The sequence below is a fragment of the Perna viridis genome, chromosome 12, assembly GCF_037379345.1.
Source record: "Perna viridis isolate PV_CMFRI_1.1 ecotype Kerala chromosome 12, ASM3737934v1, whole genome shotgun sequence".
NCBI classification, from domain to species: Eukaryota; Metazoa; Mollusca; class Bivalvia; order Mytilida; family Mytilidae; genus Perna; species Perna viridis.
The window spans coordinates 30,753,159-30,772,719 of record NC_142456.1 but is presented as its reverse complement, the minus strand read 5'-3'; the positions used below and the strand labels follow the sequence as shown (position 1 = coordinate 30,772,719).

At 31.6% G+C, this 19,561-nt stretch overlaps 1 protein-coding gene across 4 annotated transcripts in view; it reads right to left on the bottom strand.

Annotated features, from left to right (window-relative positions):
• The window catches only part of LOC148602000 (centrosomal protein of 104 kDa-like), a 33,644-nt gene that overhangs the window by 10,640 nt on the left and 3,443 nt on the right, over nt 1–19,561 (bottom strand). For 3 of the 4 annotated variants that reach the window (XM_088554337.1, XM_088554339.1, XM_088554338.1), the window contains exons 2-20: nt 19,222–19,355; nt 17,284–17,375; nt 16,426–16,507; nt 15,954–16,092; nt 15,131–15,196; nt 14,766–14,821; nt 14,011–14,120; nt 12,992–13,203; nt 12,227–12,384; nt 10,074–10,148; nt 7,970–8,016; nt 7,076–7,161; nt 6,498–6,665; nt 5,128–5,189; nt 4,625–4,697; nt 3,590–3,655; nt 2,927–3,051; nt 2,225–2,459; nt 773–868 (exon numbers count right to left, since the gene is read on the bottom strand). In XM_088554337.1, coding sequence (XP_088410463.1) covers nt 773–868; nt 2,225–2,459; nt 2,927–3,051; nt 3,590–3,655; nt 4,625–4,697; nt 5,128–5,189; nt 6,498–6,665; nt 7,076–7,161; nt 7,970–8,016; nt 10,074–10,148; nt 12,227–12,384; nt 12,992–13,203; nt 14,011–14,120; nt 14,766–14,821; nt 15,131–15,196; nt 15,954–16,092; nt 16,426–16,507; nt 17,284–17,375; nt 19,222–19,334 — 2,061 coding nt within the window. In that variant the 5' untranslated portion in view covers nt 19,335–19,355. The remainder of the gene's footprint in view (nt 1–772; nt 869–2,224; nt 2,460–2,926; nt 3,052–3,589; nt 3,656–4,624; nt 4,698–5,127; nt 5,190–6,497; nt 6,666–7,075; nt 7,162–7,969; nt 8,017–10,073; nt 10,149–12,226; nt 12,385–12,991; nt 13,204–14,010; nt 14,121–14,765; nt 14,822–15,130; nt 15,197–15,953; nt 16,093–16,425; nt 16,508–17,283; nt 17,376–19,221; nt 19,356–19,561) is intronic. The other variant, XM_088554341.1, reaches the window with a different exon arrangement.

Genomic DNA, 19,561 nt, shown 5'->3' with positions numbered 1-19,561 from the left:
TGTTCCAATGATTTCTAAGAGTTCTGTCCCTTATCCAAGGCTTACCTCCTTAAACTAGCAAATAAACCAAAAAATGTTATTCAATATACATGTACCAGTAAAATAGTATCATTAAAGCCATGAATTGTCCTGATCTTAACTATAAATACAATGACAATGAATATTCCTAAAACTGAGATAGCTATATTAACAAACATTGCTTGCGGGGGAGGGGGAATAATGAAACCCATACATGTCTGGACCTGCATCCCTGTTACTTATTTGTAAGTACATAAGTATCTTCAATATGCATATGAACTCTAAGCAAGTTAAAACTAGTGATACATGTAGCATGTACTGCTGAAAACAAGGCTAAGTTCAACATGCTGGAAATGAAGGGGAAAAAAAATAATACAATTTTTCCATAATCAGTCGTGCAGCACATCTTCAATATTTATATAAACACTGTACAAAGTTTGAATAATATTGATATAATACTTTCTGAGAAAGTAGCTACTCCTAAGGGTGATGGACACATGAATGAAGTAGAGTGGCTACTACATCTGCTTTCACTGTTAGGGATGCAGGAAAAAAACTCACAACTTAAATCTTATTTTAATGTAAATGAAACCATGGCAATTAAGTCATATACACATGGCAATGAATACAGTTACACTTAGTATTAGCCAGCACGTAATCCCTCAGGTTGTTAAAGCAATAGATTAAAATTGTTTTTAATAATATACATGTACGCATATGAGAATCTAAAATAGTAGATCACTGTAGATTTTACCTGCTTTCCAGAAGCCATATCTTTAAGTGATTGTAACTGTTTCTGTAAAGCCTCTATTTCAGCCTGTTTCTTTGCCTCCTCATCAGCTCTCTGTCTCTGTAAATAGAAATATACAACAAATATTAAAAAGGTCATTCAAAATAACAGGTAATTTTAGCAGGTTGCTTATGATGGCATAGTTAAGTGGTCTGTCAAAATAAGCCAAAATAAATTCCACAAAATATCTGGGCTGAAGTACTTAGTACACCACTTATCATTTGTCAAAATAAGAAAGGCCAAAATTGTTCATACAATATACACTTTTTTTTGCTTAACAATCACCAACTTTTACACCTGCAAAAATGATCGACCATATGGTATAAGAAAGTAAACAACACGATCAGTGGAGCACTATACAGAAAGAACAATACAAAAGTAATTCAGATTTAAGATCTTTCGTCTATCCCAAACTCGGCAGGTATTTTTAGAAAAGCAGAGGACGCTTGCCCTACCGGTGCACCTGGTCCATGCACCCAGTTTTCAGAGGAGTCCGAGTTGCTCATTCGCTTTTGTTACTTTGTATGTATTATTTTAGTTACTCTATGTTCTCTGTTGTGTATGTCTGTTTTCCATGTCTGGTCTTTGTCCCTGGATTACATTCTTTTGATTTCTGCTGGAATCTTGGTTCCATTAATTACTCTTTCATAAAAAAGTGACTGTATTAAGACAAGTATAAATGAAAACATGACCATTCATCAAACTACAGAAAAATTTCAGATATAAAGTTTCAGTTTTCAAACTTTCCCATCCACCCCCAACCCTCATAATCTTTAAGACGATTTGTCACGCTTTGTAAAGACCTTGGGCAATTTATATATATATATTAAACTTATATAAGGGCAAAAAAAAAAACCATTACATCATTATTGTCTTTAACCATTGGAAACACATGCATTGGATTAATAGGATAATTAATTGGGAAGAATGAATAACCAAAATATTACCATGAGAGCCAAAGAATGCCTACATTTGAGGAGTGTGTTGTTCAAAGCATGAGTTAAATCCTCAAGCGTTCTTGGCATGAGTAATCATATTTTGATGCAAAATATAGGATAAGTTTAACATGCTGGAAATGAAGGGAAAAAAGGTAATACAATTTTCCCTTTATTCACAATAACCAATTGATTATCCTATTTATTATATAGAATTTATTCACAATTAATCAATATTTTCAACATGAATTTAAATTTCTGTGATTGGTGGATTGATATCAAAGTTGTGACGTTTTGGCAGGAGAAAGAGAGCGAAATTACAGTGTGAATTATCGAAATTTGTTACACTGTGAAAATTTTATAAAACACTGCTAACTTTATAATAATAGAATATAACCCTCCCTGCAGACTTAATATTTTTTAGGAGATTGTGGAGGTGGAAGTGACTCTCGTGGTTAATATAAAGGTTTCAATGACTTACTCTGATATCAGACTTGCTAGGTTTACCATCTACTTTGTCAAAATATTCAAACAGTTGTCTGTAAAGAGTTATCTTTCTTGTTTTCTCATCATCTGGTGGAAGATAATCTTTGACCGATTGTGGCTCCTGCTTATACAGTGCTTTGATAATACGTTCTGAAACATCTCGGACTTCACCAGAATGGTGATTTAAAGCAGCAACGCAGAACTGCATCATATTGTCAATGTTCAAACCACTGAAAACAGAATTAACACAGAGTTAAAAAAAAAAACAAAAAAAAACATTTGAATAATGTGAAACAAAATCATTTCAGAAACTGAATTTATTGATCTATTCTTGAGTATAAAATTTGAGAATGACTTAATAAAAATTACAAACAGAAATGGCTGATAAAAACTGAAAATTTACATTGAAAATCTAGCAAACTGCTTAATATTATGAGAATACATCTAAAATTACATGTAGTTTAAAAAAAAAAAATTCTCAAAAGTCTTATGAAATAACAAAAAAAAATCCCCATATATTATATCATGCCAAAGCATTACTATTTTTTCCAATTCTACACATCATTTAGACCTTGCCTTCACAGAGTACTGGGAAGAGACAGATAGATAGACAGACCCACATTTTCTACATTAATCTTCATTGTGAAGAAGACAAAAGAATTTGAAAGAGTTGTTTGTGTATTTACCCTATACCTACCTATTGCCTTTTATTCCCAAGTCTTTGTACAACATCTCTGTAATTTCACATCGACTCTGGCCAAGTCGAGGAGCCATATTGTTTTTTATTGGTTTGACAGCCTCATGAGGAACACAATTAGTTGGCTACAAAGAAAATGAAGAAAACCATTATTTACAGTCAACTTGTATATCTCAAAAATGTATTTTAGTGCATGTATATGATACAAAATCAAGGTGTTATAAAATATTTGAAAGAAAACTGTGAGCAATGCTCACAAAATTAATATCCCCTTTCTTCCACGGTAATAAAGCCTCTTTAGACCTCCAAAATAATTTGGATCAAAGTCTAAAATAGGAGATTCATAATAGGAATATGTGAAACAAATATGAGTGAAAGTTTCCATAAATTCCATTCAGTGGAATGGGAGGAGTAATGGATAAGAGATGAGTATCTTCTGTGTTAAAGGAGTAAGAAAGGAAATAGGGATGGTACCAGGATAAACACCCCTATCACTGTACACCATTCCCACACTTGGAAATCAGGGTATAATGAAAAATTCATGTTTCATCCCAATGTAAGAGACGAACAGAAAAGATACAGAATATACAATGTTCCTTTAGTCATGTTTTAGCATAAAACTTCAGAATTTTCATCTTTTGAATCTTGAAAGAATTTAAATACCTTGACTTCTGGATATCTGGCCATCTCCAAGATAAAGTTCTTAGCATCATCTCTATTTCTTACAGCCTGTATATATGAAAAGGAAATAAGATTTGTGATATTTAAGGAAGTAGACCTAGGGTAAGGGAAACAACTCTTGAAATCAGTGATATGTTTGTATCATATTCAATTTCACCAAAGCCTATCAAGCTTTCATCTGAAACAGAATGAAATCAATCCAAGTTACTTTGATGCTTACATGAAATTGATGTAAAATGCTAAATACAAACGTTTAAATGATTTTTAAGAGTTGTGTCCCTTACCCTAGGTCTACCTCCTTAAGCACAACTTTGAGTTACATGACATACAGTCCCTGAATTGATCTGTGCAACTACTTGACAAATTTATGAATGCTGACTGAATGACCGCTGACTGAATGATCACTGACAGATCAAGAACCAGTGAGCAGTGACAGATCTGATCCTATTTTCATTATGATGGATGACTGTTTCATGTAAATTTAGGAATCTCCATTGGAACCAATCCTATATAAAACCATATTTAATTTATCTTAAATTTAAGATACTAAATCCACATATAGTATTTTGTTAACCATTAAACAAATGTAAAATAAAGTCATACATTGATGTTTTAATCTATTGCATTATGGTCCCCTGATGCGATTACCGATATTAACGGATCGATTTGACAGATATATGGCTGATTGGAAACTGAATGGTGATCGATGAATAATTGCAATTATAGTTGCATGGATCAGTTCAGATACTGTAACAGCGTTTCAGCACATAGCCTCATTTGACAGAATAAATTAAAAAGATAGAGATTACATTCTAAGATATCTTTTGACAAGTACTTTCAATTATAACACTTTTGCATGTGATAATTTTCAATAATTCCATGTTTAAATAAATTTTATAAAACAAGACAGAAAACAATTCAATAATTTGGCAGTTTCTAAGGTCAAAGTGTAAAATATGAAGCTTTGTTTGTAATTTTTAAAAAATTAACAAGACAAAAAAATCTTATGCCACTTACAGTATCACCAGATTTATGTAACAAATTCTGCATAGATCTCTCCACAGCCCAAACCGTATCTTGCTTTTGTACTCTAAAATAGAAATATATCATAGAATATCGAAGTTAAAACAAAGCAGCTACATTCAGAATAGAACAATTCTAAGTTATTTAACTAAACTTTTTATTTTTAGCAGTCTGGACTGGAGAGTGCATCAAAAATTGAAGGCAACAAAAAAGACATTTTCACATTAATGAATACAAAATAATGTAAAAAACTGAATTGTTGTATTACAGTATTTCTTATTTTCATGTTTATGACATATACATGGGTTTTGATGTATTTGAATTGACCCTTCCAATGTTTTTTACTGGTATCATTTATACAAACAAAATGCAAAATCTACAGAATATTGTATTATTATAATTACTTATGCTTTGGAACATATTAATTAAGCTTACTTATGCTTTGGAACATATTCATTAAGCTTACTTATGCTTTGGAACATATTCATTAAGCTTACTTATGCTTTGGAACATATTCTGTTAAGATCATTTTTAACAAGTGTAGACCAGCTTTGAACACCTAAAACAAACAAAATAATGTTGATAACATAAATATATACTGTGAAAGGACTTTAATTCTTGGGATTAGGGAAGAAACACAAATTGGTGGATTCTTGAATTCATGGTTTTGAGATTTTCAGTATAAATATCAATGTAAATTTCCTTTTCTTTGAGAACCAAATTTTGGGGTTTAGCTTATGAACAATAGTACTTTTACAGTACATGTAAAAATTGCTGAAGGTTAATACATATATGGCTCAGTGTTCTAGGATTCCTATTTCCTGTGACCCAGAGCAAGTGAAATTTGGGTCAGGGAAAGTTAGGTACTTAGTTACACTTTCCCGTGGCAAATTGAAAACTTCATATGCTATAAGGATTTGTTTTGTTAGGAAAGTAGTCATTGACTGTGGGAAAGTTGATTTTATACGGATTTTCCCGAGGAAACCTCAATTTCTGAAAAATCCTAGAACACTGTGGCTTCAATGTTTAGGATCATTATTTAACTTTACAACAAAAATCAAAGCAATTTCATACAGAAATCATGACGAGACATCTTAATTATCATTTTTTTTGTTTTGTCAAACCTTCTCTATTGATCACAAAATTTGTGGAATTTTAAATCTGTCAAAACATCTAAGTTTCTTATGTAGATTCAAATTGTCATTAGGAAACCCATCCCCATTTTTTACCTAAAGTATCAACTTCGAAATAAACTTTCTCAAGGAGATAATCATACAACCGTGTGCACATGCCCAAAGACATGACATAAAACTTAAACTATTAAATGAAATGCTTCACAAGAAGCAGTTTGATACAACCACAGAGGTCACACCCTGAACAGTTGGAACATTTTCAAGGAGATTCATTCACATTAAATCATATTACTATGGACATCATTAAAATGCATGATTTAAAACCCTAATATCTAAATGGTTCAAGTCGCAACCACAAAAATCAATCCCAGATTTCATTTTGAGCTATGACACCTTGCGATGCAATTTAAAAGATATCCATCTACATTTACTCTATTTATTGTACGGACATCATGAAAATGCTTGTTTCTGGCCGCTTTTGGCTCTCAATTCCTAAACCATTGAAGTCACAACCCCCAAATCAATCCCAGGCTTCCTTTTGTGGTATGGTACCTAGTGGTATAATTTTGAAAAGATCCAATACGCTTACACTCAAGTTATTGTCTGGATAATGAAGTGTCTATGACAAAGACAACAGCACGATACAATTATAGGACTTCAAATATTTTATGGTCGTATAAAAACTGGAAAAGTTCATTGATAGTTTTTATCATAAGTATAGTTTTTTTCCTTACAGCATATACTTTATCATCAATAGCTTTCTTGACCAGGAATATAGAAGCTCGTAGCATGGTTTTAGCCTCGTCCTTGGGAGAAGAGTTAGGCAAGTCCTGCATTTGTTTATATACAGCTAACAAGGCATCTTCTCTATAAGACCAGGTTTTACTATATGCTTTAGACACCTACAATAATCAATGATTTGCTTTGAAAGACATCCTCGTATAACTTATTGTAGTTACTATATACAGTTTTTTATGTTAATGTAGTTTTTCCTACATAAGGAATATTTTAAGCTTCTAAAATACAATCTCATTCAAATTAAAAGAGAAATCCTTTCCATGACAAAATTTCAAACACTTATATCTCAAACAAGAACACACTCCCATCTATATTTTCTTCTTATATTGTTCTAGCATTAATAATTTGATAAGATTTAACAACCCTTTGAAATCCTTGTTATTCTTCAATCGAGCAGTGTTCATTTTTAAAATGTCAACTAATAGAAAATAAAATTGATGTTTTATAACGTCAAATAAATCAGTGTTAATTTTGTTATGAGAAATTTGCTTGAGCCAAGTTAAAAAGACCATACCAGTTGTTCACCAAAGACATCTATTGCATTAGAAGCCTCTCTAAGGTCCTTCTCAGTAAGAGGTTCAGGTTCCCCTGTTATACCAACTGAAATAATAATGTAGGAAGAAATAAAGATACCTAGATATTCAGTAGTACTCCAGCTGAGAATCATGCAAAATGTGATACATGGTTGGAAAGCCTACATATTTTTATTTTTGATATCTTCATTAAAATTTTACAGTAAACAGAAATTAAAATGTGGCTTTTCATATTACCTGTGTTCTTAGGGGGTAAAAATCATATAGAATAAACTGTAGAATTTTAAATTAAGGGAGATAACTCTCCAATTGACACTGAAACACAATATAAACTGTTGAATTATTTCTTAAGAACAGACAGATTTGAATGAGTGATTATACATTCCATAATAAAAACCCATAAAAGAACTTATCACAGTATCACATATTACAGAATTTGCATGATTCTTACAAAGACTGCTACTTAAAAACAAATAAGCTGCATCTACACAGGAAATGAACCACATTTAATAATCATATGTAGCTCAATTCATATGATAATGTTGCTCATTTCATATGACTAACAGTAAATATTGTACATGTGCATTTTCAGAAGATGGCAATATTAAAATGCCACCATTTTAATTGCAAGAAGATCAATTTTGAACAGTTTTTTAATGAATGATCGCATGGTTTATATGGTTACAATTTCTGTGTGTGATATGTTCTTTTTCCCAAATATTTAATGCCTTCAGATATAATAAATATCTGACTAATTATGCCAACAGAAATCACACCTCATGATAAAAATCAAGACAACTAAGCTATCTTGCTAACATTCATACAAGTTTAATTTTATGGATGTTAATCAGCATTTTATAGTGCAATAATTCTACCTTGATTATCAGCTTGTGTTTCAGGTTCTTCGTCTGGCACTGCTGGTCTGAAATTAGGATAGAATAAATAAATAATTTGGATAATTAATATAATTGTGTTTGAAAATTGATACAATGGGATAAAAGCTACTCTTACACATATACTGATACAAAATAAACTATAATATTCTATTGAAAACTGTAAGCAAATAAGCAGATCCAGGGGGAGAGGAAATTCCATCTTCTACACTCCTACTTTTATTTATTATTTTTTTTTAATTTTGTGCATCAAGCAAAGCCTTGAAGCCCACTTCCAAAACTCTGGATTTGCACCTGAAGTATGCTTTCATATACAATAATATGAGGAAGGCAATGGCCTTAAATGCGAGCAAAGTTTGAAGCAAAAGTATCAGGTTCCCTTTTCAACATATTAGACATCATTGTGCCAACTTTTTTAATCTTTTCTCAGTAATAAGTGGAAGACAGCAAAGAGCATTTCAAATATCTGTAGAATTATCGGTAGAACTGTTCCAGGTTTTGGCGTAGATTGCAGGGTTCCTTCCAACCAGAAGAAGCTTTTTTTTAGATGTCTTTTAAATGTTTTGTCTAGCCTGCATTTGGACTATTTCTAAAGTTTTAATGTATCCTGATGTGGTGCTTTACTTGGATGAAAGTTTCTCAAGTGTCTGTATGATGAGTTTTTTGACGAATTTCTAAACATTAAAAAGCGAGCTTCGCTACTTTATAATTAGTAAATACAAGGATGTAACATATCAACTACACTAAAGGATAATAAGACAGATTAGTTTTAAACAAGCTTAATTCCAGGTTAATCATAGTAACTAACTCACAGAATTTTTCATTGCTTTGTGTAATCCATGAACTTCAATGATATAAAATGTGTATTTCCATATTTTGTGTTTGTCACTACTTGAATTGTTTATGACACCAAAATATGATTTATAAAAAGAAATGATTTATCAGTAATCTGTACTTTTTTCTTTTGATCTTGTTGACAAATATTTTTCTGTCTCTCGCACATAACAAGATATTCGAAAATTTTTGTCAAAACATTGGGAATGACTGTGACATTATCTGACAGATTTGAATGAAAAAGACGTCACACACCAACAGTTTGTAGTTGCACTACTAGATTTTTTAATAAAATTACATTTAAATATCAAAAATGCATATTTTACTGATTATTTATTTACAGATTACTGATAAACAGAATAATAGTTACTTTTAATTCTGACACAGACCATTTCAAGCTGAGCATTTCAACTCATGCTCATGATTTGACATGACACTGTAAATAGCAAAAACGAAGTAACTATTATTCTATATGCTCACAATTTGACATGACATTGTAAATATCAAAAACGAAGTAACTATTATTCTATATAAATCTAAATAAATTCATACCTGTTAACCCTCCCACTATAGGAGTGAGACTCCCTCTTTGAGAATAATCCCTCCTTAACAAATTTCTCCCCCAAAATCTCCCTTAGCAGAAATATTGCACAAATTATGTTCCAAATGACTTATTAAATTGATATAAATATACAATGTTTATTTAACATAATAATCATTGAGAAACAATCAACAGATAGTTAATCCTTTTGTACTAATTACTCAATTTTTCATTAGAAACCCTTAGTAAAGGAACAAGAATACCATAGATTTTATATCTCTCTTATCTTTGAACTTGGATTTCTAGCAACATTATACTTTTCTTCTACGAAAAAGGTCATCACACTAAATCTCCCACTTAAAAACCTGAAAAGAGGGAAATCTCCATCTTTGTATATTTAAAAGATTAACAGGTATGTAAATTGTCTGGAAAAAGTTACAAAAATATAAATACTGTTTAAAATAAATCTTATTCAGCATGCTTTTGATTGGTCCATTATATGTTTACATGCCTAAATACTGTAAACAAACCTATTTTTTTTTTTTTTATTTTCCTGTTGGATATCAATCTGATTTCAGTTCTAAAATTTTAGCGTCTGACACTACTTCATAGTAGATTATTTTCACGACTTTTCTTCCTTGAGAAGTTAGTGAAAATAAATATCTCACAAACATAAGCAGGTTTACAGTAGACTCAAGTCTAACAACTTACTTAACAGGAAGTGGTCGTTCATCGTACGGCATTCGTGGTGGTGGTGTGGAAAGAACTTCTCTATGTGTCTCTTTACTACAATAATATCTATCTACTGTGAGAGTTAGTTAAGCATGTGAAGGTTAATCTTTTAGGTATAATCAAATCTAAGGCCATTCAAAATAATTTTGTTCCTTGGTTCTTGGACAATATTTCATGAAAACTAATGAGAAAAGAAGCCATTTTCCGATTGACCCTATTGTCTCCTATTTGCATAGGTGTTATCTCTCCCACTTTTTGGCAACAGCCTCCCAACATTTCTTGAAAAAGAAAAAGGTTCGGTTATGGACAATTTTGGCCTCAAAATTTGAAATTGTTCAAAATAAAGATTGTTATTGTTTTTGTACACATGTGTTTACACCAGCTAGTTTGATAAGATCAAGGCCAAAACAGAAAAGCATCAACTCATTGCAGCACCAACAAAATTGCCTAAATGATGAAAAATCCTTAAAATCTCAATATTCAGCATGTTTTTGACGGTTTTTGTGAAAAACAAATGTGGCCGCATGGTGTTCATTCTTAATATTTAAATATATATTGTGTAGTATTATGAGATATAACATATATGTCAATATTTTGGATAAACACGGATTCGGCCACTTCCGTTTTAGGCAAAAACTATCGAAAATTATGTGCAAAAATACAACAAAATTTAATATTTCACTAATATTGTGATAATTTTGACCGCTATTAGCTCAAAAACATTCATGATATTGCCAAAATTGACCGAGATGTATTTACTACAACCATTATCCTTTCAAATAAACTAACAAGGATAGACCAAAACAAACTTGTCTGGTTTTACATAAATGAACCAAAGTAATTTGTGAGTCTTAACCTAGACGTTCACAAAAACAATTAATTAATGTGGATGCTTTATCATTGTTCATAGCCATAAAACAGCAATATAAAAATTGAAATAGCCCTCTTAAAAACATGTGGGGAAGGTCTGTGAAACAAGAAACTCTTTATACCTGGCCTCAGACAAAATTGTGTTTATGTTTGAGACTATTATAAATCTACTATAAAGCAATTTCAATGATCCTCTTTTGTTCATTCATACAAGTCCACAAAATAGTTTAATTACAATATACATAATTTTTAACAAGTTTTCTTATAATTTTTTAAATTTGATTGCATCTTACTTTCTAAGATTATATTAAAATTTTCTCATGATATTTAAAGTATTATTCAGTTTCATTTTGAAAAAAAATTATATTCAATTATCAGACCTTTCAAAAGAGTTTTTTTTAAACTATTGACAATTAAATTACTCCATAATCAAATAAATAAATAGTTAAGGTGATAAGGCCAAACAAAAAAAATATGTGGTTCTGGTCACCTCAATGAATAAAATAGGACTGGTAGGTTGGACATTTTTTTATCAACTCAAAGGTCTGCATGTAATGTTGCTAAATACAGCAAGATGAAAAGTGTTCAATGAAAAAAATATTTTATAATAACTGACCAGTAGACATTCGTCACAAACAGGAATAAAACATCAACAGGATGTAAACTTATGGCTTTCAGTTGTCTCATGGCAGCAGCTTCAGGCAAATGCATACCCATTGTTGTTTACTATTGTAAATACAGAATCTGGGCTGGAGAAGTTACGAAAAAAAATTCCAAATTACCTGAAGTGGGTAGGGTTGATCGGTTTTTTTTTTTATTTAATTTTTTTCTTTTTTTCATTTAGGATAATGGTCTAGGGTTGGCAGTAAAAACTAGGGTTGTTTGGGTGACTGGAACCACACATTTTTTATTTGGCCTTATTACCTGATTTGAAGGTGATAATATAAATGAAAAATATTAGGTAAATAAAAATTGTGCTTAATATAAAAGAGGCAATATCTACTCTACATATAATTGAATACAATTGTAAATTAGTGATAACTTAAATTTCTAACACAAAACAAAAAAACTTATAGAAAAATCACTGAATGTTTTTGATAAGAAAGCTAATTTCATATAGTAGTGAATAGTATATTGTGGTATAATAACTGTAATATGCAGTAAAATAATGAAATTTATTGGAAACTTTTAAATATATACATATATATATATATTTGCTATTATTAAAAATAGTCATAAAATATTGAGTGCTACAGACTTACCTCTTCAATGCAGGTAAGGGTCTTTCATCATAAGGTGTTCTAGGAGGGGGTGTACGGGGCGGAGATCTCTGTACAGGTGATCTGGGGGTAAGTTCTAACAATCTTGGGGGAGTGGCCTGACGTATTGGCTCAAGGTCTATATGTTGAGGATGACGGGACTGAAAGAAGATTATACATATACATGTACATGTATGATAAATTCATTATGACTAAAAACAAATTAGGTTCTGTTCAACAGTAAAAAAGAGTTTTGCAAGAAAACAAAGGTAGCACATTCCTTTAACATGTACAAATTTTGCCCTTGTTAATTTTTGTTCATGTCTGACCTTGAACTTTGATCTAATGGCAGAACAAGAGACAGTTTACAACTCATGTCATTTCTAACAAATTAAACATGAACCGATTCTGCTCAGTAGAAGCTGAGAAAAAATAAGAAAAAATGCTGTTTGTAAATGAATAGACAAAGGGTGCTTTCTATTGTGCAGTTTGTTCCACTTTGAACCACAGATGTGTGTTCCATTATTGATTTTCACCAGATGGTTTGTCTTAAATGATGTACCTGACAAAACAGATGTAGAATAAGTGAAAGTAGCGTTGCCCCAGTTAATGGAAAACAATCCAGCAGCATAGTAACCTCTTATCAATGGGGTATAAAAGCTTCAATGAAAACCTAAGGGGTTTTGTATGATCAGCAGGACCAACATGATAAGAATAAAGAAACTTTTATATTAAAACATAATCCCCCGCACATACTGAAATACTTACCCCACTTGATTCTAGCAGGTCTGATAAATTGAGATCCCTGTAAACCTGCAGACGATATTCATCCATCTGTACTTTCTTCAGCTTTGCCTTATCATAATCTTCATTCTCTACTGCTTGTCTCTTCTCTACTTCATACTTCCCCAGCTTCTCTCCAACCTTCTGTAACTCTGTGATGGCTGCCTTCAACTTCTTGGCATAATCAAACCTTTCCTCTATAATCAAAAGATATGTTTATATGTTTTTTATTGAATAAACACCTACATAAATTTGATAATATTGTTTCAGGCTTATAAATAATGTAAAGGCTTACTTTATTTACATTCAATAATCCTTATCATACTTTACCATTGGTACATTAATTGTAAAACATACCCATTTATGCAGCTTTTGTCAAATGAAACATTTGCAAATAGTAACATTTAAGTTCTAGAACCAATGAGCATGTCATAAAAAAAAGAGAAGGAAAATGTTCCCTAGGCAACACAGAATCTGTTGACTTTTATTCATTTTCTAGTACTTATCAACACAATTGGTTAAAAGTGAATGATTATGCGTACATGTTTGTCAATAGTGTTTGACATGAATCACAGAATTGCATTATTGTTGCTACTTGCCATATGGAGGGTGAAGCAAACAGAGCAGGACATGCTTACCCTTCCTGAGCACCTGATATCACACCTGTTTTTTTTTTGGTTTTTTTTGTGGACGTTTATATTGCTAGTGCTTCAGTTTTTTGTGTGATGTCTTGTTTTCTTTATCTTAATTTTTTCAGTGAAATCTATTTTTTTTGGTTCGTTAAATTGTGTATGTAGATCATCTCTATTTCATGTGTTCACTTAAAGGCCATGTTTTTGGACTCTGACGTATTTGAATCATCCCAAGCCGATGCTTCAGCATTATTTTTTGACATTTTAATCAGAGTTGATGACATAAAATACTTAGAAATCAAATATGGCAGTAACTTTAGTTGTACCAACGATCTCTAAACATGATAAATACTTCATTGTCTATATACATACGTAAAACAGCTTCTTGTTTCTTTTTCTCCAATTTTCTAATAATTCCTGCTATTTCCGGATCCTGGTACATATCAAAGGCCAAATCATCCAATGGTGAAATATAATCTGGTCTGTAATATCAATTATCATAATGTATTTTGAAATTACATGTATTATGCATCACTGACAATTACAGGCCTTCTCATGACTATTTAAGAAAGAAGTTATATAAAAGATTTATTATAATATTATTGGACATTTAGGATTAATATATCTAATTATTTCATATCATTCTTGTTGGTTAAAACATGGGCATGCGGTATTCATTAATGTGTGTTAAAATGTCCATTGTGTAAATTTTATGGAAGAATCTGAAGAAGGCATTATCGTTATCACATGATAAGCCTTCTTCAGATTCATCAATGAAATAGACACAAAAGTTGCTTATGTAGATGGCATTATCTATAAACTGAATGCCCCTGGGAAGTAATATTGCCTTCAACATTAATAATGCGCTCACCTGTGGCTCAGGTCATTATCAATGTTTTAGGCAATATCACTATCCTATGGGCAGTCAATTTATCATGATAATGCCCACTATATAAGCAACTAATGTATAAATATTATGGTACTATCTTGAAATTATACTTTGTCTCCTTAGCAAGAATTAAAAAGTTAGCACTAGCTGAAAGCAAGTCTACTTGCCTTTGGTGAGTTGGATAGTGAAGGTTTCACACAAACCTCATTAAACTTTATAAAGTACATATTATACTTACTTATTTAAACCATCACCATCTACAATTGCTTTTCTATCAGGGTCCAGTATATAATCCTGTCAAAGAAAGCAACATATTAGTGAAATAAAGTGAAGTTCTTGTGTGACACTAGGCATAAACGATAATCACAGATGATAAGTACTAATCCATATATAATTCAGACACTGTTTATGGTAAAAAAAGGTAATTCATGGTGTAGAAGACATTAGGTATACACAATATTAATCAATGACTTTCAATAATATAGAAAAAATTAAAACCTTGTGAAATTTCCATGTAAACAGGATGCATTGTGAAAACTATTTAGAAAACCGCATTTTAAGCTTTTATTAAAAAAACAAATACAACAGTATGCAGTTACTAACCGGATCTAAATAATCTGTTGGTCCTTTCAGAGATTCTCCAATTACATTGATGGCTATAATTCCAACCTGTTTATATTCAATAGTAAAATCAATCACTATGCACAAATTAAGTTTATTGCAGAGACACAAAGAAGAAGTGATTAATTTTTCACAAATATTTTATTAGACTTTTATAATTCTGGGCATGGGGACAGAAACAGGAAGAGACAATATACATGTAGCATTCAAAACTACTGCCCACATATTTCGGAAATTGACATTATGAAAATCACATGCATTGTTTAAGTTGAGTAATTTTTTATACATTTATCCTGAACATGCGTAACTTAACACCTTTTTCAACAAATAAAGAACAATATGTGGGTCTGAGGTATGGGCCCTCAATTTCTCACCTACGACCTTTCAAATTTCATTTACCAAAGTCCCAGATTTTCAACCCTTTAGACTGACAATTTATTGGGAACTTAAGGTTTTCCTCAAGTGGATCATTGATTGAAAACTTGGAAAAGTCCAGGACTTTCCACTCTTTAAAGTAAATTAAAACCTCTGTAATGCAGTCTTTGCTGTCTAAATTTCAAACAACAAGCCCCTACTCTTAATCTGAAAAGATTTTACATAAGATAAATTGGCTTGGAAGCAAAATTTCTGCAAGCCTGGCACTATTTTTACCACCATTAGTTGGTGGGCTGGTCCCAATTTCGAAGACTGGTAAATATTATGGTACTATCTTGAAATTATCCTTTGTCACCTTAGCAAGAGTTCAAAAGTTAACACTAACTCACTGGTTTCCAGAAGACAAAGAAAACAGATTTGAATTGATTACCTGGTTGTATATATTGTATTTGTTGATGTGATTTTTATGAATATTCAATTTAAGATAGAGTCCAACAGCATCAACATGGACAGACTTGAGTTCTCTTGCTTTAAATCCTGTCTTCTCATTGTCTGACAAGGACACATACCTGTAAATAAAATATATTCCATTTATATAAAAATTTCTTCCTATTTTACTAGACTTAATCTACAACAAGCAGCACAGAAGGTGTTTTACAACAAGTAGGAACTGGTATCCCTTCTACAACAACTGGGTTGAACTCTAGTGTTACTTGGGGTAAATGCGGGTTTGTTTTTTTCTGTGAGTACTTTCTTAGTTTTTTCATGTGTGCTTTGTACTCCATCAGTTGTTCTTGGTATTATTTTGTCCATTTATCTCCCCTTGTTTGTAGCTTTGGTGTTGCTTCTTCTCTTTGGACTTAAAAGTCAAATATAACTACATTGATTTAAAAAATAAATACCCTAGTCTGGTATATCTTGCATTTTCAAGATTGGGTGACAAATCTTCAGGAACATCACCAACGAAAAACTCAACTTTCGTAGCTACAAAAAAGAAAGATGAAATCAAATAATCACATTGTCAACAACAGACTTGTCTAGCATGATTTATACATCTCGTCTAGCATGATTTATACATCTCGTCAAGCATGATTTATACATCTCGTCTAGCATGATTTAAACATCTCGTCCAGCATGATTTATACATCATAGATTCTTTACCAAAATTTACAGTATTACAAAATTCAAAGCCCTAAAACACTTGATTCCTTGCAGTGCACTTATATACACAATACTGTATTTGATTTCCTATTTCAATTTTTTCCGTTTTGAATACCTCATGTATATAATTTATTTATTTTTTTAAATTTTCCTATGTATTTGGTTCTGATGCTGTTGATGAGAGGTTATACCTAGATATACATGTACAACATAACCAAATTTCCCAAATTAATATGAGTGGCATTTTTGTAATCATCAAAAGACATCATGAATTCCAACTCTTCTACCATGCCATAAACTTACTGCCTTTTATTAACTGGTCTGTTGTTTTAACTTTTAGTAATACATGTACATGTACAGAAATGAAATAGAATTGTGACTGTTGTCTTTAGTTTTACATGCTTTTGATATGGTTTTCACAGTAAAATTTGTAGGTTCTATGCACAGGATTGAACTACAGATAATATATAAACATTTCAACACCTGAGCCTCAATTCTACTTACCAGTCTTGTTCATAATTTCATATATACTGCCTTCACGTCTATGACAATGTGACAATATCATTTAAAAAAAAATTGTTAATGAACATATAACTTACCAATCAAAAACTGGTGAGACAAAATTTGAATTTTACGTAAACGACATCTTTGGTCTAACTGTAGCACTATGTCTTGAGGGTATAGGCAGTACCTGAAATTACAAGTGACAAATAAAAATTTGTATTCAATTAAGCAGCGTTTCAAGACATGCAGATGCAGGAGGCATATAACTTCTTAACTGCATATGTCTAAATAGCTTTAAAAGTGTTAATAGATCATACAACCAATCTCAGCAAAATCTCTAGGTACCCAGGGGCTGCTCTGTCTCCCAAATTCTGTCGCCAGAAAAATCGCCAGCTGCTATTTTTTGTCACCAATATTCAGAAATTAGAGCCAAAAAAAAAAAAAAACACTTTTTTTTAAATATTGTAACAATATTAAGTCCCCTGATGAATTATCAAAAAAACCTCTCCATTCATGACATACATGTACCCAAGATTCACTCTTGATGCATGTACAAAGCAGGTTTTTAGCTCTAGTCTGTCACTTTCATATGCATAAAATAATAAAGCACAACTCCAGAAACAGGTATTTTACTTCTATCAAGGACTTTATATTACTATTCTCATTTAGTCCCTGAATTTAAAACATTTTTGTTCACCTTTGTCCATAATGGTCCAATTTATCTTACAATATAATTTGATTTTTTTAAAATATTTTTAACGAACTTTTTTTTCAAGTGATAAAATTTCTAGCAAACTACATTTTATACCATGGGCCATTGTGTCCCTGTTTAATTATCTTGATATCTGAATAGCATTTCTTTAATTAGATTTCGGGAATCCCCATTCTATTTGTTTACCGATTTTCCCGTAAAAAAAATTACACGGAAAAGTGTAAACAAATGTCATCCATTTTCTTATATAAATTCTTTCATTTCGAAGCGTTTTGAGACACTTCCTGATGGGATAACCATTTTTAATTGGATTTAATTTATTCTGTTATTAGGTAAGTCCGTTTCCGAATGTATAACATGGTTAAACAGGGATGTGAAGCCTTTATGTAGCCATGTGCAAATGGCCTTTATTGTGTTTACCTTTGACCAGATGATAAAGAGTTTAGATTGGCTCAACAATATGTTTACATTTGATTGACACCTTCCATGAGGATATTGTAAGTCACGGTCGCCTGGTCTAACTACCCATTAATTGCCTTCAGTCATAAATTGGTCATGGTCAATTAACTCTGACCAGCTAACAGACTTCCTGTCAATTTTAATATACAAAACCTAGCCGCCAAGAAAATCGCCAACTGGCTATTTTTGTCGCCAGATAAAATAAAAAATCGCAAATTGTGACACTGGCGAAGCCCAGCGCATCCCCTACGTACCAGTATGCATACATGTACATGTAATATAAATCAATATAATAACAAATTTGAAGGCAGAAAATGTTTTTTGTGTCTTTGCCTGTAATTTTCTACTTTTAGCATGATTTTTAGTTGGAACAATACTTTTAATAAAGATTGTTTCAGTACTTAACTGCAATAAATGTGATAATGACATTGTGGACTTTTTGTGGTATGAAAACTGTAAACTGTACACTAATTGCATGCACACCTAAACCTAACTGTAGAGTAAAATAGCAAAGAACACCCAATTTTTTTTTTCATTCTCCCTGTGGCCTATACCTTTTAACCTTTGGAACAGTTTATATGGAAGTTTTTCCCTCTTGATGCTGTCTCATGTGGGAGATTTATAAGTAAAAGCAATTTTTTTAATGTAAAAATTTAATTTTTTAGTAAATTTCAAAGAAAATAATAGTATTTTAACCAAAAACCTCCCACAAAGCTTGCATCCTTGTTGGAAATTCGATTTTTTTCTTTAATTTTGTGAAGTTTACCCTCTTATGTGGATAGTTTAACCAGTATGCTGGCCTCTCTTTTAAACTTGGTCAAATATTGATAAGTCTTATATGGACTGATTCAATCAAGTTTACCTTGATGCCTGCCATCCTTTGGTCAATGGACTGTGGTAGTTCAGCTCTGAAGCTCTATAGCTCTCATCCTGCCCAGATGCATGAATCACTCGGAAAGGCAACTTTTTCGGCATTGTGTTACTACTGCATTTAACCTGTAAATAGAGAAAAAGAACAGCATAATGCATATATACCTATATTATATAAAAAACCTACAGAGTAAGCAACAATCAGGAAAAGATACCATTTCATTTTTACAAATGCATTTCATACCAATTTTCTCACAATATAAACATGAATTTGTAATATATTTCAAAAAAGCAATGAGTGCCCTTATGGAGGTAGACCTAGGGTAAGAGAC